Source organism: Mauremys reevesii, linkage group 1 (genome assembly GCF_016161935.1).
Source record: "Mauremys reevesii isolate NIE-2019 linkage group 1, ASM1616193v1, whole genome shotgun sequence".
Taxonomy (NCBI): Eukaryota; Metazoa; Chordata; order Testudines; family Geoemydidae; genus Mauremys; species Mauremys reevesii.
In genome coordinates this window covers 161,323,401-161,350,132 of record NC_052623.1, presented here as the reverse complement: position 1 = coordinate 161,350,132, position 26,732 = coordinate 161,323,401, and the positions used below count along the sequence as shown (strand labels likewise).

Genomic DNA, 26,732 nt, shown 5'->3' with positions numbered 1-26,732 from the left:
TCCTGGCAATTACAGATCCGTACATCTAGCATCAGTACTGGGCAAATTAATTGAAACAATAGTAAAGAATAAAATTGTCAGACACATAAAAGAACATAAATTGTTGGGCAAAAGTCAGCATGGTTTCTGTAAAGGGAAACCATGTCTTACTAATCTATTAGAGCTCTTTGAAGGGGTCATCAAAGATGTGGACAAGGGGGATCCAGTGGACATAGTGTACTTAGATTTCCAGAAAGCCTTTGACAAGGTCCCTCACTAAAGGCTCTTACGTAAATTAAGTTGTCATGGGATAAAAGGGGAGGTCCTTTCATGGATTGAGAACTGGTTAAAAGACAGGGAACAAAGGGTAGGAATTAATGGTAGATTCTCAGAATGGAGAGGGGTAACTAGTGGTGTTCCCCAAGGGCCAGTCCTCAGACAAATCCTATTCAACTTATTCATAAATGATCTGGGGAAAGGGGTAAACAGTGAGGTGGCAAAGTTTGCAGACAATACTAAACTGCTCAAGATAGTTAAGACCAAAGCAGACTGTGAAGAATTTCAAAAAGATGTCACAAAACTAAGTGATTGGGCAACAAAATGGCAAATGAAATTTAACGTGGATAAATGTAAAGTAATGCACATTGGAAAAAATAACCCCAACTATACATACAATATGATGGGGTCTAATTTAGCTACAACTAATCAGGAAAGAGATCTTGGAGTCATAGTGGACAGTTCTCTGAAGACATCCAGGATGTTAGGAATCATTAAAAAAGGGATAGAGAATAAGACGGAGACTATCTTATTGCCCTTCTGTAAATCCATTGTACGCCCAAATCTTGAATACTGCGTACAGATGTGATCTCATCTCAAAAAAGATATACTGGCATTAGAAAAAGGTTCAGTGAAGGGCAACTAAAATGATTAGGGGGTTGGAACAGGTCCCATATGAGGAGAGATTAAAGAGGCTAGGACTTTTCAGCTTGGAAAAGAGGAGACTAAGGGGGGATATGATAGAGGTATATAAAATCATGAGTGCTGTAGAGAAAGTGAATAAGGAAAAGTTATTTACTTGTTCTCATAATATAAGAACTAGGGGCCACCAAATGAAATTAATGGGCAGCAGGTTTAAAACAAATAAAAGGAAGTTCTTCTTCACACAGCGCACAGTCAACCTGTGGAACTCCTTGCCTGAGGAGGTTGTGAAGGCTAGGACTATAACAGGGTTTAAAAGAGAACTCCATAAATTCATGGAGGTTAAGTCCATTAATGGCTATTAGCAAGGGTGGGTAAAGAATGGTGTCCCTAGCCTCTGTTTGTCAGAGGGTGGAGATGAATGGCAGGAGAAAGATCATTTGATCATTATCTGTTAGGTTCACTCCCTCTGGGGCACCTGGCATTGGCCACTGTCGGCAGACAGGATACTGGTCTGATGCAGTATGGCTATTCTTATGTTCTTATCAACAGCCCTACCATGTAAGTGAGGCCAACTCATGCTCAACTCTTTCTATTGAGCCTCAGGGATAAATTAAAGGAGATATCCTATCTCCTAGAACTGGAAGGGACTTTGGAAAGGTCAGTGAGTGCAGCCCCCTGCCTTAACTAGCAGGACCAAGTACTGATTTTGCCCCATCTCTCTAAGTGGCCCCCTCAAGGATTGAACTCACAACCCTGGGTTTAGCAGGCCAATGCTCAAGCCACTGAGCTATCCCTCCTCCCTTTAAGGCGTCCCTGCAATTCACACTCCTAGTACAATAGCCCAAGTTGCAGACTTGCCAGTATCACATATGTACCAGAAAGCAATATCTGATATTTCCTCTACAGCTCTCAGCCGTATTGATGATCACTGAAACACAGGGTCAGCTCTGCAGAGATACTAAACATGTTCTTCCTCCTGAAATCAAGAAGCTACTTCCAATCAATTAGGCACAACATTGTTTCATTACCAAGTGGATCTGAGCTAACACTCCACTGGGCAAGTTCCATAGCAAGAAAGAGGACCAGGTGGGCCGCTATTGTCCGGTCACTCAGACTCCTCCTGGATCTGTCCTCCAGGCAACATCCCCCTGGGACGATAATTTGGATATCCACAGTCTCCTTATGAATTCCACCAAACACCACTTCCAACCACTGCCACTCATTCAAGCTTTAATGAAATGTGCTTCCAGTGCAGTGGTTCTCAACCCATGGTCCAATCAGTACACAGCTGCAGCCCATGTGACATCCTCAGGGCCATTTACATAGTATGTATATTGCCTGGATACAGCCCACATAACACACAGAGAGCTGCATATGTAGCCCACAATGGTAAACAGGTTGAGAACCACTGTTCTAGTGTAAAGGAACCCACACAGCTTCTCCGTAGTGTGCTCAGTGCTGACAATGGCTGAGACACTTGTGGAATTCTAGGTTATACATAGTCTGTGCCCTTGCAATAGTTTCCATAGGTCATGTCGATGGGTCCTAAAGTAATCCCTAGAGAATTGGGCTGAGACTCATTGATGTGGCACACTGCCTGTGTCAGACTTGTTGTGCAAGTAACTCTGGCTCCAGGATTATCAGAATGGCATTTTTCACAAACAGCAGAATAAATCAAAACATGTTTTTGATAATAATGAGGCTGCAGATGTGTACTGTTGTGGAAGAACCAAAACTGCTATTTGCTTTGGGAAAGTGCAAGTGATTTAACAGAGAAAGGGGAGAACACGGTAACATCATAATGCTACCCTTTAAGGAGATGAGGATAGAAAACAAGAGGTCACCCCAATACACTTCATTAATTAATTGATAAGAAGGTACCAACTCTCAGTAAATGTTTTACATCAACTTAATGTCCACCTTTCTAAACAAGTGTTTTTGTTTCCTACACAGCATGATTTCTGATGCATGAGAGGTCTTTTCAGCAAGTTTAGCACAATGATCTACTGTATTATGTTGAGCAAAGACAGAACAGATAATGCAATATGTATAAGGTTTCTGATTTTAGGGTTTCACCAACACACACCAATGAAACACTTAAATAAATTGCTGTTTATCCCATGAACACCAGAAAAACACCAGAAATGGTCACTCAATTCATGTTGACATCACCCCTTTCCAAGTGCAGTTTGTTTATACAGGCAATGTACCTGCTCCCTAGCTTGTATCTAAGGCAGTGGTGGACAACCTGTGGCCCGTCACAGTAATCTGATTGCAGGGCACAAGACACTTTGCTGACACTGACCGTCCGCAGGCACCACTGGTGTAGTCTGCTGGGGTGCACTAAAGTGCACCCTAGTGCGCTTTAACATGGTGTTTTGGAAACAGTACTACATATATGTACAAGGAGAAAGCCCCTCCCAAAACACAATTTTGGACATCTACATGGAACTCAAAACTTGCTAAAAATAAGCCCTGAAAAATTAAATTAAAAAATCCTGAAAACCAGAAGCTGTAATTATGTATCAAGTAGACTCAAAACTGCTGTGTAAATATATCCATTAAAAGTTAGCTAATAAAATTTGCTAAATGAAACACCTCAGGTACAGAGAGAGATCTCAAAGACTACTGTACATTACTATATGCACTCATGATACAGATTTCTGTCTAGTCCTCTACATCTTTGGTTTTTCCAAATTCGAAGAAGGAAGCGTAACCCTACAACTGGATTGATGATTCTTCTTTGCATTCACATAGAACTTTTCAGGCAAGGATCTCAAGGGTCTTTGCAAACCTGAAGTAAGTTTTCATAATACCCTTTTGAAATATGTGTTATTACACCCCTTTAACACATAGGTAAATGAGGCCTGAAGAGGTGGAAAAACTTGTACAAAGTCACACTGTGTGGCACAGCTGAAGATAGAACCCGGTAGTTGTTACTCCCAGTTTCTGCTCTAACCCTGAGACCATGTTCATTTTTTCCCTAAGATACTAACATTTGTACTAGCAGAGAAATCTGTTAAGTTACTCATTCCACTGGACATAGTTATCTGCTTGTACAGATGATAATGAACTTCTGTGAAGCCCAACAACATTGACAGGAATAGTACAGTGGTGACTAAGCAAATGAACAGCTTAGTCCCATCACTATGCATGAGGAGTTCTGCAAATATCGTTTCAGCTAAGGGGACAATGGCCATTAGATCACAGGTGCAGAGTGTACTCTCGGCAATGGGGGAAAGAGCAGGACAGCATATCCTTTAAGTAGAAAGGGCGAGGAACTCACATCAGCTTGATAGGCGATTTTTGATTTATCAACCTGCACTTGTTTTGGAGGTCAAGAAATGATGTGTGATCAGCCAAGTTTCTTTAGCAAATTATCTACACCAGGGAGCATACGAGTTCTGTCAGCCCACAAACAGCAAGCTATCATCAGCCTGATATACTTTAAATATAACAGTTAGTGAAGAGAATCTGTTGGTTTGTCCCTTCAGTTACCAATATACATAACCATACTCAAGTGATGAATAGCATTCTATAAATAGCATTCTATAAATAATTATATGTTAAATCAGTTAAGATTTTGCAAGTAAATGGGAGAATTTTACCCAACCCTCAAACGTTTGCAGCATTACTGTAATAATCTAATAATCATCGGCAGATTGTAAATGTAGGTGATGCCTATTTTCTGATTTTATACCTAACTGAGCAATTTTGTATGTAAGCAAGAGCTCTAAGCACATAACCAGGTAAACTCCCCTTTTCCAATTGTACTAAGGTTCCGATCCTGAAAGCTTTTCCATATGCACGAACTATAAAATCCACGTGGAGCCTCATTGAAGTCAGCCTCACTGAGGGTCTATACAGGCACACGATGCAAGTTGCACGATCAGAACCAACGCATTTAAATTGCACTTATAAAAATATTTCCATTTATCTGAGCAAAGGAGAGTGAGTTCACATTGTTACATATTTAAAACACAGAGTTGGAAAATGTAGGTCATAGTGGCAAGATGCACAATTTTAGTTTCACAAATTGAACTGGTAACCTAGATAAAAAGGGAAACAATATAATTTTTTAAAACTCAAGCGTAAGATGCATAGACGCAAACCTTTAATTTGTCTGAATTTATGAGGATACCTGTCATCATGAAAACCAATGAGGATGAGAGTGTATGATACAGGTTTCCCTTTCTACATTACAGTAGAACTTCACTAATTTGCACAAATAACTGGAACACACAACTGAAGGAAGGTTGCAAATCACACATAAAACAAGAAAAATTCATCAGAAAATTTACTTTGTTCACTTATTTCATGATGTAGTTTATTTATAATACTTCTTACCATACTAAAGATATTTTGCAGTATATTTTGTCAAGTAATAAAGTTTTAGTAACACAAGGCTTCAGTATACAATTCTACTGTTAATTTTTTTGCTGAGAGATGGGGAAAGGATGTCTTATTTTTTATGCCCCCGCCATTTAGAGTGCAGATTAGCAAAACATAAAGTACTGACTTTGTGCTGTACCTTTTTAAAACAGCATATTTTATTTAGCCCCTCTGTGAACATGATAATCACTTGTGTGTACTAAGTAAACTTCAAAGTGTATTTAATGAAAGGCATCAGCAAGGAATGAATGTTTTATAGGAAACAGCACTGAATGCACCATGGAAAAGGGCATTTTCCCTCTATAATTCAACCTACAGCATCACACCTTGTTCTTAGTTATAGGCCATCACTTATAATGCAGGATCAAAATGATAGGACCAATATGTTTTATAATTTAAATGGCTTGAAATAAAGCCAGAACATTACATTGCCAACTGCCATCAGAAAACTCAAAGTACTTCCTAGTAACATGAAAGGTTATCTTGCCCTCCCTTAGTCCTGTCTTCCTGACTTTTCATCATGCCTTTAAACCACATACTTTAGCAATAAACCTAGGTAACAGATACATTCATTTATACCATTTTAATGCACCCCAATAAGAAGATACATGTTTTTGAAGAAATATAGATGGGATACTAATAGGGCCACAATATTACATTTTAGGCTAAAATCTAACTGTTACGAAATAAAATACGGTTACTGCAAAACTTTCAAGTGTCTTCCATTTCCACAGGCCAGAATGACAATACAGAACTAACCATGACAGTTACAGGGTGGAGAGGACCAGACTTTCATCCTCAGCACCACTGCCTGAAAAGTAGATTTCCCATGGAGGCCAATAGAGCTGAGCTATTTTAAATGTAAAACTACTAAGAAATGTATATAGCAATACCATGATGGCAATGCCTGTATTATATAAATACTTAATAATTTCCTAAATGAGACCACTTCCCAACCTGCTTACAATGGGCCTGATCCAATTTAACTTTAAGATAGGATTGCATCCAAAACAATCTGTTAACATTGCCAACTAAGATCCTGTTTATATTAAATGCAAGAGAGTAGTGAGTCATCCTTCAAAAATATATAAGGGACCAACCAGAAAAAGCCCCACTGCCTGGTAGAGGTGGCCTTTAAAGATTGAAGAAAATTGGAGAGATTTTGAAGTGGCTTCTTCTGACAGCTGTGGTTTCCCTCACTGGAGGTGGGGTCTTTAGCACAGGTTTCACTTTATGTGGCAGAATAATGCTTTGTCACAGCTAACTCCTTTCAGGTCTAGGTAATGTATAGCCCAAAGTCAGAACAAAAAAATCCCTTAAAATTTGGAAGTCAAAACATCTCACCTCTTCACAGAGTTCATAAAGGGCTTGATGAAAAAGTAAAAACAACCCTCCCTGGAAATATACAATAAACCCTGCCTCTCTGTGGACGTGCAAAGTGTTTTCACGTTGTATTTTAATACGCTGTTTAAATAACCAGCTTGCGCATTTATGGCTTGGAAAGACTCACAGCGAGTCTATTCATCAACACCTCAGTTACGGTGATTTCACCCCTGCGACAACAGATACAATCTCTCTCGGTCTCAGCAACGAGCCTGTGTCGGGCTCCCCAGGAGGGGCGGGGCGGGGGGGGCTGTATTTAAAATCGGATTTACTCGCGTCCAGCTCCTGCCCGGGCTCACAGCGGCTGCAGCCCCGCCAAGGGGTTTGGGGAGGGGGGGGCGGATTCTCCCCCCCGCGCCCCGGGGAAATGGGGGCGCTCTGCACACGAGCCACCACAGCGCGACATGGGGCCTGCAGCCTCCCGCGTCCCCGGCACCTGCCGAGCCCCAGCCCCAGCCCCGCCCCAGCCGGGCTCCGCGCGGCCCCGGCCGCTCCCGGCTCCGGGCTGCAGCTCCAAGGCGCCGCGGGGCGGCGGCTGGGCCGGGATCCGGGAGCGGCTCCGCCGGGTTTTGCCTCGGACCCGCCCGGCCCCCCCGGCGGCGGCGGCGGCGCGGCCGCTGTAACAAAGACCAGGCGGCCTGGAGATGGAGGTGGAGGCGGCGGCGGCGGCTCGGGCGCAGCCGGACCGGGGCCCCGCGCGCCAGGGGCAGCCCCGGGGCGGGGGCCGCGCGGCGGTGGGGCCGCAGGGGAGGGCGGGGGCCGCTGGCCAGGGGCGGGCAGCGCCGCGCGCCGCGCTGGAATGCGGGGCTCTGCGTTACCTGCTTTTGGAATGTTCCGACCCGGATCGAATCCGGACTCCAGGTTCCGATCCGCTCCGGAAACCACGCGCCACCGGAAGCCGGCCCGGCCGCCCGCCAGCAAAGCACCATGGGAGTCGTAGTTCGCGGCGGGGGCCGCCTACTCTCGCGCCGCGCCGCGCCGGGCTGTGGGGGCGGGGCTATCCCATAGCGCTGCTGCAGCCGGCAGGGTCCGGGCCCCTGTGCAGGGCGCTGTACGCACCGGCGGGGCTGCCTGGCAGAGCTCAGCCACCTCGCCTGCAGCACGGGGGCGCCTGCCCGCCCCAGTTTCAGGGGCCCTCCCTGCTGTCAGTGCTTTTGTAGCTGGTTTGGCAGCTCTCACCCTCCCCGTGTAACGATTCTCCTTCTTCTTGGCCCCCCCCTTGCTGCACACCTGGGGATCGTTTGCAGCTCCCTTCCGTGGGGCAGACCAGCCCGTGCTCAGCCCAGTGTGCTGCAGGCTGCCACAGAGCGGCCCTGCTCTGCCCCTAGCACTCACAGCAGTGGTTCTCAAACTTTTGTACTAGTGACCCCTTTCACACAGCAAGCCTCTGAGTATGACCATCCTTATACATTAAAACTACTTTTTAATATATTTAACATTATAAATGCTGGATGCAAAGCAGGGTTTGGGGTGGAGGCTGACAGCTCACGAGCCCCACCCCCATGTAATAACTTGGCAACCCCGAGGGGTCCTGACCCCTAGTTTGAGAACTCTTGACTTACAGGCACCTGCTCCATCGCTCAGACCTGTGGAAATGATGCAGTTAAGATGACCTAACCCCTTCTGTAGGCACAGCTTGGGCCACAGAAGAATTCGTCCATTGACCAAGTCCTGCCTCACAGGGGATGGATTAGGGTGCGCACGTGTGGTGTATGAAAATAAGGGAAAACTACATGAAAAATACAGGATAACACTATTTAATTTAAAGGACATGTCAGGGAAATATCGTTGCCCTTAGGATATCATATATTCTTTCCAGTGTACATTTCCCACAGCTCTATTGTATACAATGCAGTTAAATACCATTTTAAATGGAAGCTATTGGTTTTAATACATTTCAATACATCTTAAAATAAGGGACACCCTGGATTTACTACAGTAACAAAAGTTACTTCCCTCACTGTAGCAAGGGTCTATCCTCTACCATAGATAGTGCTTGTAGCGTAGGCATATTTCTATGCTTTAACTGGAATACTCTGGACTTAAACGCCAGCACCATACAATTAAAACCACAGATGCTAACACAAACATGAGATCTTCTGTATTACTAAACAGGCTACAGCCTTCCCACAGTACATGGTTAGTGTAAACAGTGGGGCATTACTCACACCCTCACATGTCCCAGTCCCCATGCCACGTGTTACAAAGCACATTCACAAACAGGTAGGATGGCTACTGTAATATGACTGTTGAAACAGATTACACAGAATTAATAAATTAAGCCATTAAATGGATTTCCACAATGCTATTACAGCTGAGGCTGGAAGCACTGACCATGCTTAAAGTTGCCTGGCTCTTCCCACTACAAGACCCTGTTTCAGAAGTTTGAGTTTTGCCCAACTCAATATACTGGACGGGGCGACATACCACCAAGCAACACTAACTCTGCATTTTTAGGGGCCATTGAATAGATTTCTAGTTCAGTGTGGCCAAACCCATAGAAAAAAAGTCAGTTTAGGCGGAGAGTCACCACAGAAAGATGTGAGTGGGGGAGGAGGGGGAAAAACAGAAAAATCATTACAACCAACCCCTTTTGAGAGAGGGAAGAGGCTAGTGAATAATTAGAGCGCTAAAACGTGCGTTGAAGCTGCTAAGAGGCTGGCAGGATTATCCAGAAGTAGAGCTGGGTGAAATTTTTCAAACAAAACTTTTTGTCACCAAACAACGCAGATTTAGGTTGACCCCCAAAATTTTGTGAACAGGTCACATTTGCCCAAGTGCTTTGACTGAAAAAAATTCTGAAAAATTCAAAATTGTTTTTAAAAAAAGTTCAACCAAAACATTTTGATTTTTTCATTTGAAATTACTTTGTTTCAAAATTCACTTTATTATTAAAAAGAGGTTTAAAAAAGTAAAAAAATGAAATGGTTCATTTTAGGTCAACCCAGAACTTTATTTTTCATTTTGGCCAGTGAACTAAAAATAATTTAGGCTCCAATTCTACAATGGGCTCCATTCAGATGGCCCCCAACACCCACACAGAGCTCATTCGAGGACTGGGCTCTTGAGTACCCTTAGTGTTCCGGGTTTTCAGTTTTTACCAATTTTCATCGATAAATTACCAGTTTGTTTTTTTACTGACTTATACCCAGTTAATATTTTTTTCAGGTACTTATTTTTGTTAAACACGAACGCTTTATGCGATTGTTGTGTCCTGCAGTGCTGAGACTGAAGCTGTTCTGCAGTGTAAAATGCAGAACACACACCTGATACAGGTTGAAAATCAAACAACGTTAATATTGCACTATGATTGACTCAAGGAGATACTGCTCACCTATTTCTTTGCTACAGAAGAAATAAAAGGCATGAAATCATAAATCATTGGATTCGGGGCCATTTGCAAACAAGTTGAAGGTTCTGTTTTACACAGTGGGAGATGAGTGCAGAACTGGCTGCCAATTACCTACCCCTTTGTGCCACATTGTTGGATGAGCTTGTACTGCGCTGCCTGTCATGTAAATAACACATGGACTGTACTAATGTGTCTCTTAGATCATCCTGAGTTTGTTGGTTCTAAAGCAGAAACTCTGAAGAGACTGGCAAATAACCAAAATGACCACCAGATTCTGCACACTAAGGTAATGTTCATTGTTGAAAACTTGGTATCACTGTGTGACACACAGAAAACATTGGAGTTTTTCCTGACTACTGCCAACATGTTTGCCAATATACACATTTACCATATCCTGACAACCAAAATTTCAGCTGAATTGAGTACAAACACTGCAGGAGAAACATACGACAAGAAAACCCAGCTGCTTTTAGAAATACTTCTGACCCCAGAACACAAGAAAACAAAACCTTCAACACAATAAGAAATGGGAGATAACCATGGCCTGTAATGTGAACCCTGAAGTGTTTGGTGCTGAAGATTCTTTTTGGAACGTCATCCAAGTGTTGCACCCCCTTCCTCGAGGTGAATTTTGCAGCTAACTATGACCCTTATTCCAGAGTGTTTCAACCATTTGCCACTAAAGATGGAATTTCAAATCTGAAAAGGGGAATTTACTACTTACCTCAGGGCAGGATTAACCTTTTGTGGATCTGGCCCCAAACGTATTTGTGGGCCATCATGGGGGCAATGGAGCATGGTGTGGGGAAGTCGGTCCCTGGAGTGAGGGGCTGGCCAGGGGCATGACATGGCATGGCAGGGACCTGCTCTACCCAGCCCAGTGTGAGGGCACTATTTACAAAGTGGTAGTTGCCAGTTGCACAATGGCCTGCCTGGCCCTGTGCTGTCAGTGTGCCCCTTCCCCTTGGGGGTGTGCCCATGCCACACCACAGAGCTCGCCCATGCAACACGGGAACACCCCTCCGATTTCCTATGCCCAGTGCCCCCCCAGATCCTGCCACAAATGCACTGCGCCCTGCACAACAGCACCTCTGCCCAGTGCCCCATACAGAACCTCCACTCCTTAGTGCCCCATCACACACACAGATCTTCCCCACCTCCTCACAGCCCAGCATCCCTTCAGTCCCCCCAGGGACCCACTCCCCAACTCCCGCACTCACCGGCTCTGCTGGGAGGTGACTCTGTTTGCCGGGCTGAGCCGGCAGTGCAGCCAGGGCTAGTCCCGGGGCAGGGAATCACTCTGGCTCTTCAGGAGTGGCATGATCAGCCAGGCCAGGACTCTCCCCAACTGGCCAGGCCTCTGTACGAGTCCCAGGCGGCTCAGCTCTGGGGAGACAGGTGGGGCCCCATAGATGATGGGAAGAAGAGAGACTGCCTGGAGCCAGAGGTGCACTGGGGTCCGACCAGGAGGCAGAGAGGAGCTGGCAGGTGGGGCCAGGGGGCGGAGAGGGGCCCTTGGCCGACCGGCAGGCAGGTCGGCCGGCCAAGTGGTGGGCGGGGGAGAGGGAACCAGAGGCTGGCGGGGGCTCAGTGCAAGCGGAGCAGGCTGGGGCCTCTTCTGAGCAAGGGCCTGGCTCCATGGTGCCATTGTAAACCCGGTACTGACTTACCTGAGCATGCCTAACCCTGATGTGAAACTGGATGTGCTGCCTTTTTGGAACAGTCATCAAGACACACTTCCCAACTTCAGCCAAGTGACATGGTGAGCTCTGAGTGTACCCCCTGGATGTCTTGATGCAGGGTGCTTATTTTCAAAGTTGGACTACCTCCAAAGCAGCAAGAGGCTCAACAAGAGTGAGGATACTTTGAAGAAAATTATAGGAGTGTATGCAAATCAGGATTTCTGGAAAAACTATTAGCTTCGAGTGAGACAAAAATATCTTTGTACATAAAAATATTTAAATTATACTGTAGTAAAATGTGTATATTATGAACATCCCCCCCCCCAATTTTTTAAAACCCAATTTCATCCCAGTTTTAATGTTTGGAAAATGAACATAAAAAAATTCCAGTGTTTTTTTTTTTTAAACCACACACAAAAACTAAACACACAGAACACTAAGTATCCTCTAGGCAAACAGCTCCATTCAGTTCATCTAAACACCACTGCATCTTGGCAACCAATACTGCTATACTACTACGTATACATAACCCTGCCTCAGTGCACGGGGCTGGACTACATTACGTGTCGAGGTGCCACCCAGCCCTACTTTTGTAGGATTCCACACAAAATGACATCTGGACATTCTGTTCTGCTAAAGGACCTTTTCTGACAAAAAATGAAGTGATAGTTGTTTTTGGGATATAACAAATTGTCCATTAAGAGCTGGGCATGTTCATAAACCTGGACAAACTATGCAAACATCAAAGCTTAGGCTCAAATCATTCATTAGTCCCTCAATCCCCTCCGATAGGCTGCCTCCCAACACAGCTTTACTGTGCTACCTAATAGAGCAGCAAGACATCCTTCCTCGATGGGTTCAGGCACAAGAAGAACTGAGCAACACATGGTCAGGCACAGCTAGGAGGAGCTTGCTGCTAGAAGAAAACAGGTAAAGAGGCCCTGTAAACATGGAGTCTTGTTATTAATGCAGATGAGCAGACAGACAGTCTGGTACACCTGGAAGACCTGGGCACAAATGACAGGATACTACACAGAGACAATCGGTGTTTATTGTTTTATGTACAGCAGTAGTTATTTCTTTTAAAAAAGAAAAGATTCTCTTTTCATGCATATTAGTGATAGTCTAATAAATCTGTACAGCACAGTCCTCGTAATTGCACTGTTATTTTAGTGTACAAATTAAAAAAAGTTATCACAGCTGAGTGCTAAGAATAAATTTTTCACCCTGTTTGGAATATGCAAGCATATTACACCCTTGGTAAACAGCTACACTTTTTATATAGGGCTGTTAAAATAACAAGATTGGCAAGATAACCAGTTCCATATATGTCGGCTACTTTTGCAGCTCACTAGTAGCTCGCACAACAGCAGTATAGCTGTCCTGAGTAATACATCGCTCACCTTTAATTGAATGGTGGGAAGATTAACTGAATGTATTCAGAGTTTCCTTATCATTAAGACCCTGAGTCAGCAAGGTACCTAAACGCATGCCTTACTTTAACTACATGAATCGTCCCACTGAAGTCAATGTGGATGTCAATGAGTAAATGTGAGGCCATTTGTTGCTAAAAGCAGTTTAACAACTCTGCTCTTTATATCATAGCTTTTCCAGTAGAGCAGCTACATGTAAATATGGACTGTATTAACAGGCTCTGTTCCCTTCGAGCAATCATTTAATCCTATGCTATGGTGTACTTGGGTTTTTTATGGTACCCTGCTCACATGTATCTTAACTTTCAGCTTTATATTCAATGAGACGCAAGCAATAAAAAAAAGAAGTCACATTTATGTGATTCCTCCTCTACTCCCCAAACCCCATAGTACTATTGGTCTAACACCTAAGGGATCACTAGAACTGAAAGGGGCAATTTGGAGTGAGGATGGGGAGGTGAAGTGCTGTCAAGTACACAAAGTATGGTTAGTTTCACTGTTTCCTTCTGCAATTTCTACATAACAATAAAGAGAAAACATGGGGGAAAAAAAACAAATAAACCTACCCCTGTATACTTTCTTTGGCTTACAGAATGTGCGAATAAATAAGAATTAAAAAATCACCACAAAAAGATTTCATGAATTATTTCCACAATACAGCTTTGAAATAATTTGATTATGAGGAAATATATAACACAATGCAAGGGTTTTGGTGCATGATGTGATATTCCTTCTCAAATGCTGAACTACTAAAATCATTAAGGTGTGTGTGTCTGTATATTTACAACCCTGCCCTTCCCCAAAGTTAGGGAACCATGCTGGATCTGATATTGCAAGGTGCTGTGCTGCCCCAATGCCCACTGGTATTCTTCACAGATCGTTGCAGGAGGCATTCAGCACCTGAGAGGATTGGACCCAGTGTTAACGTTAAGTGCTCAATCTTGCTGAGCTCTGAGGCAAATCCCATGTTCACGTAAAAGGGAGCAGGCTGTAGGTGAACTACTGGTATGTGCCTATCTATTTCCAGATAGCTAACTCTTGCAATTTTAACAGTGAGCTTTCCAATATGAGATTTTATTTAAAGCCCCAATGCCTGGAAATAAAATGGATTACATGCATCCGACAAAGTGGGTATTCACCCACGAAAGCTCATGCTCCAAAACTTTTGTTAGTCTATAAGGTGCCACAGGACTCTTTGCTGCTTTTACATGATTACATGAGAATCTCATTCTTATTTTTAAATGAAAGCTAAGTTCCTAGCCCTCATGGTTGCAGAGAAAAGCTTGAAAAACATGACCAAGTTCATCCTGAAGGCCCAGAAAACCAGAGGGCATATAACCCCCTCACCTTTCTTTTTAATCTCAGAATTTTTTCTTTGGGGGGGGTGGAGGGGCTGGACCATGATTTTGAACATTTGAAATACTGAGGATTTGAACTGTCGGTTTGGGCTCACAACTAGTGACTATGGCTAACATGTTCTCAATGCTATCTACGGCGATTTCTAGAAGAGGGGGGGAAAAAAATGACCTAGCCACATGTGGCAAATCTTAAATCACTATCCATCTGAACAGGGCTATTTTGGAGGGGCCGTTGAGAAGTTTTTAATTTATTAACAAAAATTAAGACCCTCTTTTATCCCAAATGCCTTTGTCCCCTCCATCTTGAGAATAGGCTACTCTAGTCTCCACCTTAGTTCCCCACCACCAAAACTCAAATTTTGGCAGTCATGCAAGACTTCCATCAAAATCAAGAGTTATTGGTCTCCTGGGGGTGGAGGAGAGAGCCTCCTGCTTGCATTCTGTCAAGACGAATGAACCACACAGGTTTTGTACACGAAAATCCTAACTCAGTAATTTAACAGATGTTACATATTTAGTGTCAAATGTTTGGTTTACTATCAGTGATTCCTTTCACTCATCAGGGCCTAATCCTGCACTTCCTAGGTTCTTATATACTATGGTGATATCTATGCACCTTAGTTAAACTTGAGTTTAGAAAGGCCACAACATTCAGGGTTTAATTTTGTTTTTCCTCCTTTCAGCAAACAGCATCACTAAGGGCAAGTTTATACTTAAATCGCTGCATCAGGGCAGCACTGAGTTGTGCCACTATAGTGCTTTAAATAAAGACACTCTAAACTGACAGGAGAGCTCTCCAATCGGCATAATTAATCTGCCTCCCATGGAGGGGGAAGGGGGAAGAGGTAGGTTGGTATAACTACATTGCTCAAGGGTGTGGATTTTTAAACACCCCTGAGCAACGTAGTTATACCAATATGTCTGTAGTGTAGACCAGATCAAAAACTTTAAATAGGGCAGGGATCTCTCTTTTACCTACCATTACGTGCAAACACCACCTAACAAAGTCAAGGGGAATTGTGTGTGTACCGAAGGAGTGCTGTGTCAGCCTTGTAGTGCTGATGGCATAAGCTGCTCTAAAGTAGATATGGAATCCTAACCTCGGTTTTTTGCAAGTTAGTAAAAAGGAGAAACAGTCTCAAATATGTTAAAGTAGGACTTGAACCTAATCCCAAAGCCATAATGATTTCAGATTTAAAAAAAAAACAAAAACAAAAAAACCCCCCACAAAAGCTGTAGAGTGCATAGTTATATTACAAAAAATTGCAACTGCAACAAACTTAAGATTTTTTTAAAATAGTGTTTAAAAATGCCTTCAAGTATTTATAACAACAAATACAGCAAGACTGTTGACAGTACATATTTTCTGTAAAACGGTATGCATGACAGTACTGTCACAGTGCTATTACTAGGCCAAAGAAAATGTATTTGGAACTAGAGGCTCAGTTAAAAGCATTTGGTGGTTCATTTCTTTGGATATTTTATTTTTTGCTAAAGATTTCTCCCCCAAGTTTTATACCCTTCAGTACATCTTTACTAAGGAATTTGGAGCCTACCACAAGTATTGAAAGCTCTTAGTTCAATTATTCAAGAGTTTCCATTTTTTGGAAAATATGCCTTTAAGGCTAAGGCCCAATACTGCCATCCTTACTCAGTCAAATGTCTTATTGAAGTCTTTGGGCCAAAGTCACTAGTGACAGAAACAGGCACAACTCTGTTCACTTCAATGGAATTGCATCAGTTTAGATCAGTGGTGATATTGGTGCAATGGGCGTGTTTGCCTGGGTAAAGACAGCAGGATTGGGTACTATGTTCTCAGCAGGAAATGCATATATGGCAAAGGAATGTGTAAACAGGCATATATATGAAAAATATGTAATCTGTAAAATGTATCTAGATACAGAAGTTTTAGTTAAACTGCCTAAGAAGAGAGGACTAAGTGAGAACTGCAATTTCTCTTTTATCAGATTTTAAAGAAAGGAGCTAACTACAATATCTTTTAAAACACACAAAAAAACCCCCAAAACCAAAAAAAAAAACCCTTACCATATGACAAAACTTGTAAACTTGTAACTGAAGGAAGGGAAAGAGAAACATTTCAAAAATTCTGTTTTCCAGGCTACTGGTAACTAGCAAATCAAATCATGAACTAATAAAAAAATCTAAGTAGGATTAAACGTGATCTACACAACATTTATTGCTCCTAACTTTGTTTTTGATATGATTGCTAGTATACTTGTCTACAAAGTATTGTAGATAAGGGTGTAGAGTCCCCAAAATAAAACTGTTGCATTAGCACTTATAGCTTCTCATATAGTGGGGAAATAAAAGTAACAGTAAGACCTTTTAAATACTTTGTTTGCAAATGGGAACAAAGTAAACCTAGGGAAAAAAAGGGTTTTAGCATAATATATGCACATAATTAAATATTTGGGGATACATATTTGCATAATCATCAATTATTATGGCTAATATCAAAGGTAAGTGTCTACCTACACTGATTTAGCAGTTATTACAGCAGGTTGTATTAATCAGCATTTAATTTCCTTTTCCAGAAACAAACTGGTTTCCAAATTATAACAGGAACCAGATCAGGGTCTCTCGGCTTCCACTTTCAGCCTCTTTAGAAACCCAAGTTGAGATCTGCATTGCTACTATTGTTTCATATTACAGAAGCACAAACCACAGTGGTACGTTACCTCTTTACAGTGGTTCAGGTCATATACCTAGAAACCAAGAAGTCATGTTGGCCAGAAGTTAAACGCAAACTAGATTTAATATTCTAAACTTAAAAAAAGGTGAGCCTCCCGAGTCACACCACTTCTACAATCCAACCCACCTTCTCTACCCCCATCCCACCCAAAAATAAAAATGTTATCACTAGGAGTGGTAGATTCAAACCTTCTGCAAATCAGGATTGAATGCAGAGTGACAACTTGGATTAGAGAGGGAGGGAAACATGTTGTCATCATACAATCAACACTATATATGCTTAAGGGTAGGCTGGTGGGGACAGGATCCTTCTTGCTTAAAGGCTTTAAAAAAGAAAGAAAAAAAAAGTGTTTTGGAAAAATAAAAGCCGAGCCTTGTCTGCTTATTCCGGAACCACTGCATTTGTGAATATCATTTTATGCATGTCACAATCTGTGTGTACATCTTCTAGTACTGTTTTGTAAACAGCTGACCAATTGATGTGCAAGTATCATTGAGAGAGCATTAGGTTTTATAGACATGGTTCCATGGAAGTGCCATTCAGCTTGTTCTTGCTTTTGTTCTTAGAAAGAATTTTCTTGTGAAGGATGCGTGTTAGCGTTGCTCCCTTCCTTCGGGTTTCATCAGATGTTGGCTGCTGCAGGTAAACAAGGTCATTGTGTGACTGGCTCATTCCTGGATCCTTCTGATGATGCCGCCGACGGAAAAACAGCTTTGCACTTTTTTTCAAAATTCCACCTGCAGAGGTGAACAAGATGGAGAATTTATATATAAATATGCTTTTCCCGATGGATCACCATTTTATTTTGTTTTAACATTCTGTTAAAAAAATCATTTTTAGTGTGCTTCCAATTTTAAATTATGCCCTCTGAAATACTTAGTGTGAAAGACAAGCTAGGAAACCAAGAATGCTCTGTACTGGAGCAAGAATATTATGAACGTTCTCTAGGTTTGATAACATCAATGCTCTATCAAAGTTAAGTTATTGTGACTAGCTACAAAACAGAAGTTTGCCTGTACACAATCTGTGCTGTCAACTAGACACTCACATGACAGAATGCATCTACACTGTATGCTACTATATTTCCATCAACATGCACACACAGCCTCCCTCCGCCCCAAAATGGAACAATTTTGGGAAAGTCTAGGCTCTTAAGTTAGTGAAAGAGCAAGAGTGTGTGTGTGTGTGTATTATATTTTATATATATATATATATATATATATTCTTTTACCTCCACTCAACTCCATGGAAATAGTGCTTTTCATGCTAACCTAATCACTCAGACTCATGAGGACCTACAGCAACTACAGATCTCTATCTATGCACAGACACTTACAGGTAATAGAAAAGAAAATATTAATCTGCAACAAAAGCAATGTAGGCGTTCACTGTTATTGTTAAGAGGAGCACTAAAGAGAATGTCAGTTTTCCTTCAGTCCTCGAAAAAAAGTGGTTGAAAAGGACAGAGATGCTATTACAGAACAAGGTACAGATGAGAATTGTTTATATTGGAGATCCTTTGAATTCTCCAACTTTTCAGGGCCAATCCATGAGTATTGTAGACTTCCCTTCCATTTGCTTAGTTTCAGTTGCTCTCAAAGCCCATGATACATGCCTAGCATTCATTGTGGGCTGCAGCATTCCAGGATCTTTGAGTTCTCACATCTCATTCAGGTTGATTTAATCCTTCCAATACACTAAGAAGTACAGCATGTGGTATGGGGGAAGAGATATGAAATGAATGGGATGACATGTTCAGAAATACACACACACGCTCTCTCTCTCTCTCCTCCCCCCTGATATCTAGTGCGTGGATTGCTGCTGAAATAGCAAGGAACTTGGGGGTGGAGGGGGGTGGGAAAGAGTATACAGCTAGTTTATACACAAGATGAAGTTGGCATTTAAATTCCAAGTTCAGGATCCCCACTGGCATCTGTAAATGCTAATTTATTCAGAGCACTGCATGCCATGTGCCTGTACAAGTCATAGTGTGTATTATAGGTGGAGCTGGTACCTACAGTTAAGTTGCTTAACACTTGCCATTATAAGGCCCTGTTGTCAGATGCTTATAACTTTGCCTAACTTTAGCTGACTGGGCATGGAAAATTTCCAGCAGGTGTCTACCTCAGGCTAAATTTCTTCATTTTTAAAATTTCAGCAGAAAGGATTCAGCTGTTTCAGTAAACGAGGCTAGGGAAACATACATTGTTTTTTTCCCATGTTAAAAACATTCTTGCAAGTGTTTCATTGAGACGCTCTAGTGCCTTCGCATTTGGCAGGGAGCCTGTTGTCAAGGATGTGCCATTTGCTGTTTCCATGACGGGGGGGGGAGGGGGAGAAGCCCAAATCTGGACTAGTAATAAATCTTTGAAAAAAATCTCAGTTTGCACATGCTCAGAACAGACTTGTTAGAATTTAGCCACCAAACTCTTCAAAATCCCCCTCCAGTTTCTTGTCAAGCAGGGTTGTTAAAATGAACAGACATAAGTAGTTACGTAATAAATTAATTCTCCAATTACATGAAAAATACTTTTAATACAATCCTGATTAATGCATGAAAAGGCAACTGTGTCATGTATTATGCGGTCATGCCAACTACAGCCTGCCTCCCCTCAATAAACTTGCATATGTAACACAAGTCATCAGTAATCGTTTCTTTCTGTAAGAAAATGGATTGCTTTTGGGAGCCAGGAGTCCCCCACTTCTAAGAATTCTCTCTTCTGTAAGTGATCCTGTTTTGTGTGCGCACATAGCCTCAACTGTGAGGCTGAAGCATGGAATTAGTCAGTGTCTGATACAAAACCCTGAAGTTAAGAGGAGAGGTCAGCCTACATTGGTATTAAAAGGAAGGTCTAGCAATACGGATTTAAAATGACAACTTGGTTTTGTGCACAGTGGGGTGGTGGCATTTTCATCTCCTCCTCTAGAGGGTTCATGCAGACTGGAAATTGGCAGTTAAAGTGAAGAACTTGGGGGGGAGTGCAGCTTAGGTCCCCAAACAGTGAGCATCAAGTACTCATGATCTTCCTCTCTGGAGCTCAAACTAGTACAAGAGAACAAAATGTGGTCTCCATTACTGTACAGTGCCAGTGCTGTACAGTCACAATAGCTTGTATCCACACCACTATCTAATCTAACGAGTCTAGCTAGGTTCTTTTATTGGCACCCGTCACCATCTTGATGCCATTCGCTTTGCTTTGCTGTCATTACCTATGAATACAGAATCCAAGGCAGACAGGGAACTTTTTACATTACACTGTCCTGGAAGTTGGATATGGCTACCATTATTGTCAATGGAGTCTCCTGTTAAATGCATCATATTAAGACATACCCTAATGAAATTCAGTGCAATATCCTTACAGTTAATACCAGATTAGTTGTCCTGTACAATGTTCCCCACTCCTACTCAAATTGAAGAACTGTATTTAGTACATTTTTTGTTTAATTAATGAGTTTCATATCCCATGTCTCCATACTATTCGTGGGTTCGGACTAAAGCCCCTCCTTCTCCCAGTCTTCTCTATTCCACAAAAGTAGCTTTCATCCAGAAGGTGCAATATAGTTATTTAATACATGCCTCTGCTTTCACTCTGGTACTGCTTATACTTTAATGTTCAATCTATACTTCTGGAAGCAGGAGTATCTTTCTTTCAGGAGGTGAAACAGCCAGGTTAGCTGGGCAGTAGGATGGGAGGACAAGTGACTGAAAACAGGTGAAAGCAAATACAAAATCAATTTGTATTCTCATGCAATCCTTTTGTTATTTCTGGCAAGAGAAAGGGAGTGGGGCACGTAGAATCCTTAGCAAGCACTCTGAAGGAGTTCAAGTCACATTCGAGTCTTAATTGTTTTGCTTGGCTCCATAAAGGCAAACAGACGTGTACTACGTATGTAATGAATAATACGTTTTTTGAAACTATATTGCAATATTTTAAATATAAAAGATATTATAGCTCAAATAATTGGGGATTGTTAGGAAAGAGTGTTAGAAACCCATAAACAATTTGTAACACACACACACACTATTCATGTATGGTTATGTAATCATCTGTAGTTTGTACGTGCCTGTCTTTGGTAGGTTCCTACAGGGATGAATGCCATAGAAATACAGCAAGATGTCAGTAAAATTGCAGTAATTATCCAAGTTTCCCCAATCTGTTATCTTCAATCTGGACAAAGGAGAGGGGAATCTTCTCCCCCAGCCATCCAAATCAATTATTTGTAAGGGTAACACACCTACAATTAGAATGACTTGCTACTACAGACGAAGCTGCTAAGAACTCTCTACATAAAAACAAAGGTATTGCGGAGAGAAGGAAAAAACCCAACCCTCACACAGGGAAGAGGATAACAGGTGAGAAAACAAACGAAAGTTTTGCTTCACTTTTGCAATGTGTCTCACAGTAAAGCTACATTTTCTTTAATAAAAGTAAAAACAAAAATAACTTACTGTGTAGGCAATTAATTCGGGTTGGCATAGTAGTCCTCTTAAGTTTACAAAAAGCATGAGTAAGAAAGATGAAGTCAGAAAGGTAATAAGAGGTAAAAAGCAACACAGGCAAGAGCAAAAATAATAATGAAAGACAGTACAAATTGTGAACCATTAACATTGTACTTGAAGCATTTTTTTTTGGTTAAGTAGAACATTTGGCAAACGCTTCCCCTGCAAAATGAATGCAGATGTGAATTTTTAAACAACAAACATCTTGTACTAGCATAACTAAGCGGGCGGCGGATGAGGGAAAGAGGAAATATTCCTGTCTTACTTCACAAAAGCCATGATGCTGTCAGAGAACACAACATACAAGAGCACCACAGTTAGACTGTGATTTTCTTTTTTCTGACAGGCTTTTGCATAGAACAACATTGTGCTATTTGTGGAGTGTGACACAAACATCCTCACAATATGTAAGAATCTAACACCTGATGTATTGTGTTTTTTTGCACTCTTGTATTGCATCATGAACTCAATGTTTCTACTGAAAAGTGAGGAGATGGTGAACACAATTATTTAAAAAAATAGAAAAGAGTAGCATTTAAGTCTGAGCAGTCAGATTGTACAGAGAAAGAAAATAATATATGTTTTTTTTATTGGATCTGCATTTTTAACAACAACCCCACCCAAACAGCTACTCAAATGTAAGTCTTTGTTTTCTGAAGGCAAATTTTGAAATGAGTCCAGAGGCTTAGTGACAATGAACCCTGGAATCATATATTTCCTAATATTCAGGTCTCAAAATAAGAGAGAGAGAGGAGAGAGAGTTAAGCACAGGCAAAATCCACCCTCTATAAAAGCACTTCTTAATGGCCAGCTTATGGCCACATTTGCCAAACTGCTCATTTACCTTGACAGCTTCAGGTAAGGTGCTAACAATAAGTGACTGCCAGGAAAGACAAGATGGGAAAATCATGACAGAATGGGAGAAACCTCAGCACGTAAAGATCCACGTTATATTTTATGGTAGAGATTATGAATTTAAAGCACGAGAGGGAAAAATTTTGTGGCGGGGTTTTCAGTACTATTCATGAAGGCCATAAAAAAAAAAAAAGTCAGAAAAGGTCTTGAGGGGGATGGCATACATAGAAACTTTGGCAGCTACTGGACAGTGGCCCTTAGACTTGCCTCTCTCCTACACTAGTAACAGGCAAGGTGGTGAGTGGAGTCCATTGAACAGAGTGTCCCCAGCTCACCTCCCAGCTGGTTTCTTTCAGGTTCAAAATCCCACCAGCCACAACAGAAGCAGTGAGACTCAAATTCGCCTCCAAAGTTAGTCTGAGGACAGTGGAAGAAAATCTAATGAGCCACAAGGCACAAGACGTGCCCAGGTCATTTGCAGCCTGCAGACACACTCAGGCAAGTATCAGTTATGATAACAAAACAATTTGTCCCTTATTTAAAGAAAACAATCACATCCCGTGTGTCGCTCTCTTTTGTAAACACTTGTATTATTGAAAAAGGCAAGAGGGGAAAGAGACAAACTGTTCAATGGGTAGTTTAATATGCACAAAGAGTAAAAAGTTTATCAGGGACATAAATATCCTTTTGTGGGGAGGAGACAGAGGGAAGTTGTGCACAGAGGTGATGGTGGAGGGGGTTGTGGATTTGTACTGTTTTCGCTCTTTATTTGGGCCCTCACTATTCTTGATCTTAATTTACCAGAAAGAATTTGCATCAGTGAATTTGCAGTTTGGTCACTGATCTCCTCAGAGAAGCCAGATGACTGAATGGATTTGGAGCAATTTTACCCTCTCTCTCCTGGAACAAATCTTTCCATATTGTGATGGAGGGGCACAGTGTGGGGAAGCCTGTACTGTATTTTTTGTGGTTAAACTAGAGGATTTCATTCTTCAGGGGTTATCAGTCAGGCACTTTTTACCACCACAAAAAAAAAAAAAAAAAAAAAAGGGGTAAGAATAGAAAAGAATCACCTGATAGTACTGCTTGACAAAGACACTGAAGTTCAACTATAGAAATCAGTACTTGGATACAATACTAGACAAGGATCAAGAGAGCTCATATACCTTTAGATTTTTTCACACTCCCAGATTCTGAGACACTTAATGAACTCCTGGACATCTCTTCACAGTCCTGGCCTAAGAGAGCATTGCTGTTCCATTGTTGGCTGCTGTTATCCAAGTCCCACGCATTATGGCTATTTTCCTCTGGATCAGTGGCAGGTAGCATTTGTGAAGCAGCTAGTGGTAGTTTTTTATTGGAGAGGACTTCTGTGGTAGAATCCCCCACCGTGGAAGGGGCTTCCTCTTTATATGAGTCATCCATGGCTGCTGCATAGTCCATCATCAGTGCAGCTTCACTGTCCTGAGATAAGGAGGTCTACCACAGTGAAAGAGAGAGAGATAATTAAAAAAAAAAAAAGACACTATTTGCTGGACAAACCAATCTCCATGCCAAGGATTTTATTCATTCTTTTCACCCTGTTTGCATTGCCCAGTTACTGCCAGAAATCCATAGTATTGCATATTCTCTTTGCTCCTTTTCTTAGCAGAGCACAGAGCTAAATTAACTTTGGCTTTAACAAAAGGATTAGGGCTTGGTTTAAAAGAAAACAAAAAAAAATCCACTGACCAGTAGTGATTACCGCAGTGGAAGACTTTCCTTTGCAAGTAAGCATCTGTGTGGAAGGAACTAAAAACACATCAACTTCCAGAAAAATCTAAGCTTTGGTTAAAAAAAAAAAAAGGTTTCTTTTAACTTTTTCTTTTTTTTTTTTTAAGACCTTATGGTGGCAAAGGAACCTTTATGAAAGTCTGCTGCATGCAAGTCTATATAGTGTCTCACTCCCATTTTGCAGACAGTTTCAATGCTGCTGCTCCCAGCTTTCACAGCACAGTGCAGACAGACAAGGGTCATGTCAGCTTGCACTGCTTCTCCTCAGAACCCTGCAAGTAGCTATGAACAATGACAAGAACGGCAGTAAATTTCACTGCACGGCAGCTTGGAAAAATGAGAAGCAGCAGAGGCCTTGGAGCTCTTCGGTAGGGAGAATGAACAAGTTGGGGGCTGGGAAAGAGCAGCCAAAAGGCTATATGAGGACAGGGAACATAAAGAGACTAAGATCTTGGCTACACTTGCAGATTTGCAGCACTGCAGCAGGGTGTGAAAAAACACCCTCTCCAGTGCTGCAAGTTGCGGCGCTGCAAAGCGCCAGTGTGATCAGAGCCCCAGCGCTGGGAGCATGGCTCCCAGCGCTGTACGTTAATCCCCATGGGGAGGTGGAGTACGGACAGCGCTCCAACCACACTCGCGCTTCAAAGCGCTGCTGCGGGAGCGCTCCCACGGCAGCGCTGTGCAGCGCTAAGTGTAGCCATAGCCAAAAGCGTCTTCTCTTTTCCAGCAGCCGGAGAGAGCAGTGGGACATTTAATAAATAAATAAATAAAATGTAATTAAAAAAAAATCAACTACCTCTTTTACAGGGAGCTCAGTGTGAAAGATGAAGCCCCCCATGCCCAGCCTAGGGACTGTAGCCTGGTAGCAATTCCAACACCATCTCCTCGCCTCGCAGCTGGAATTCTCACCAGGCTGTTGAGCCTGGAAAGGTCCTCTCCAACCCTAACCACAGCCCCATCTCCCAAGATAAACGGCCTCTATCTAATAAAGTTAGTCGTGTAGCTAAATTGTGTCTGATTAACTCTCTGCTTTTAGGCTTAACTTGCAACACTTAATTTCTGAAGCAACAAGGATATAAACCCAGCTTCTGCAAAAACTGTCGAATGGAAGAGAGCAGAGTGCATGTTCAAGTATCATACTCAGCAAAGCGAAGTGTCTCTTCAGTGTCGGGCACTAAACACAAGTGTGACTTTGAACTCTACCTTGGAAACCCCTGATATGATAATGGTGCTTTTCTTTCTTGGAGATTTCAGCTTCTGCTTTGCAGACTCACTTAACTGTCGAATGGCTGCTTCAGCAACTGGATCAGTGCCATTCAACACCAGCAGCTCTGAAAAGAAAGGAAAGTGCTTTAAGATAAAAAGTAGGCAAGGGTTTAAGTGCAGAGCAAAGCATAAGAGCAGGAAGACAGCTTGAATTTTAAACACAAAAATAGAGAGATCAACAGAAATCATGTAACTAAACACCACATAATCAAACATAAGCCAAATGATCATTTTAGTATTAGTTTCCATCCATTCCCAAATCCTTCCTTTGCATCCTGGAATAGGTATATCATTCACTCTTCCAAGACTGTACACGAAGCTTCAGAGTCTCTCTGGACATAGAATAATAGAATTGTCAGACTGGAAGGGACCTTGATAGGTCATCTAGTCCTGTCTCCTGAACTCATGGCAGGACTAAGTATTATCTAGCTCAGTGGTCCCCAAACTTTTCAGTCGCACCCCACCTTACCCCGTCCGCACCTCTTGAACCAGGGACAGGGCATGGACGGGGTAAGGGGGCAGAGGCTGGGGGTAGGTTTGGGGCCAGGAACGGAGCCACAGCCAGGGCCTGAGGCTGGGGCCAGGAGTGGAAGCCACCGTCAGGCTGCAGCTGGGGGCCAAGACCGGAGTGGGGACAGAGCTGGGGCCAGGAGCGGAGCCACAGTCAAGAACCGGGGCCGCGGCTGGGGGCAGGGCTGGAGATGGACCAGGGCTGGGTGGCGCTCCATCACCACCCCCTGTGGGAGTTAGCCCGGGTCCCGCCCCCCCCCCCCAGAAGGTTCCTCCATGCCCCCCTGTGGGGGGAGCGCCCATTGTTTGAGGACCCCTGATCTAGACTTTCCCTGACAGGTGTTTGCCTAACCTGGTCTTAAAAATCCTCCAATGATGGAGATTCCACAACCTCCTTGAGCAATTTATTCCAGTGCTTAACCACTCTGACAGTTAGGAAGTTTTTTCTAATGTCCAACCTAAACCTCCCTTGCTGCAGTTTAAGCCTTTTGCTTCTTGTCCTAACCTCAGCGGTTAAGAAAAACAATTTTTCTCCCTCCTCCTTGTAACAACTGTTTATGTCTTGAAAACTGTTATGTCCCCCCTCAGTCTTCTCTTCTCCAGACTAAAACCCT

General features: G+C 42.5%; 2 protein-coding genes across 6 annotated transcripts in view; both read right to left on the bottom strand.

Moving 5' to 3' along the window:
- Positions 1 to 7,610, bottom strand: part of PRDM15 (PR/SET domain 15) — a 50,806-nt gene extending 43,196 nt beyond the window's left edge. Inside the window, exon 1 of one of the 4 annotated variants that reach the window (XM_039519049.1) lies at positions 7,494 to 7,610. In XM_039519049.1, coding sequence (XP_039374983.1) covers positions 7,494 to 7,604 — 111 coding nt within the window. In that variant the 5' untranslated portion in view covers positions 7,605 to 7,610. Of the gene's footprint in view, positions 1 to 6,392; positions 6,592 to 6,636; positions 7,017 to 7,493 lie in introns of those variants that run through there. The other 3 variants (XM_039519063.1, XM_039519054.1, XM_039519073.1) reach the window with 3 other exon arrangements.
- A 5,147-nt stretch (positions 7,611 to 12,757) lies between these two features.
- C2CD2 (C2 calcium dependent domain containing 2) overlaps positions 12,758 to 26,732 on the bottom strand; it is a 47,025-nt gene continuing 33,050 nt past the window's right edge. The window contains exons 12-14 of one of the 2 annotated variants that reach the window (XM_039499175.1): positions 25,546 to 25,673; positions 23,736 to 24,048; positions 12,758 to 17,950 (exon numbers count right to left, since the gene is read on the bottom strand). In XM_039499175.1, coding sequence (XP_039355109.1) covers positions 17,724 to 17,950; positions 23,736 to 24,048; positions 25,546 to 25,673 — 668 coding nt within the window. In that variant the 3' untranslated portion in view covers positions 12,758 to 17,723. Of the gene's footprint in view, positions 17,951 to 20,799; positions 20,917 to 23,735; positions 24,049 to 25,545; positions 25,674 to 26,732 lie in introns of those variants that run through there. The other variant, XM_039499186.1, reaches the window with a different exon arrangement.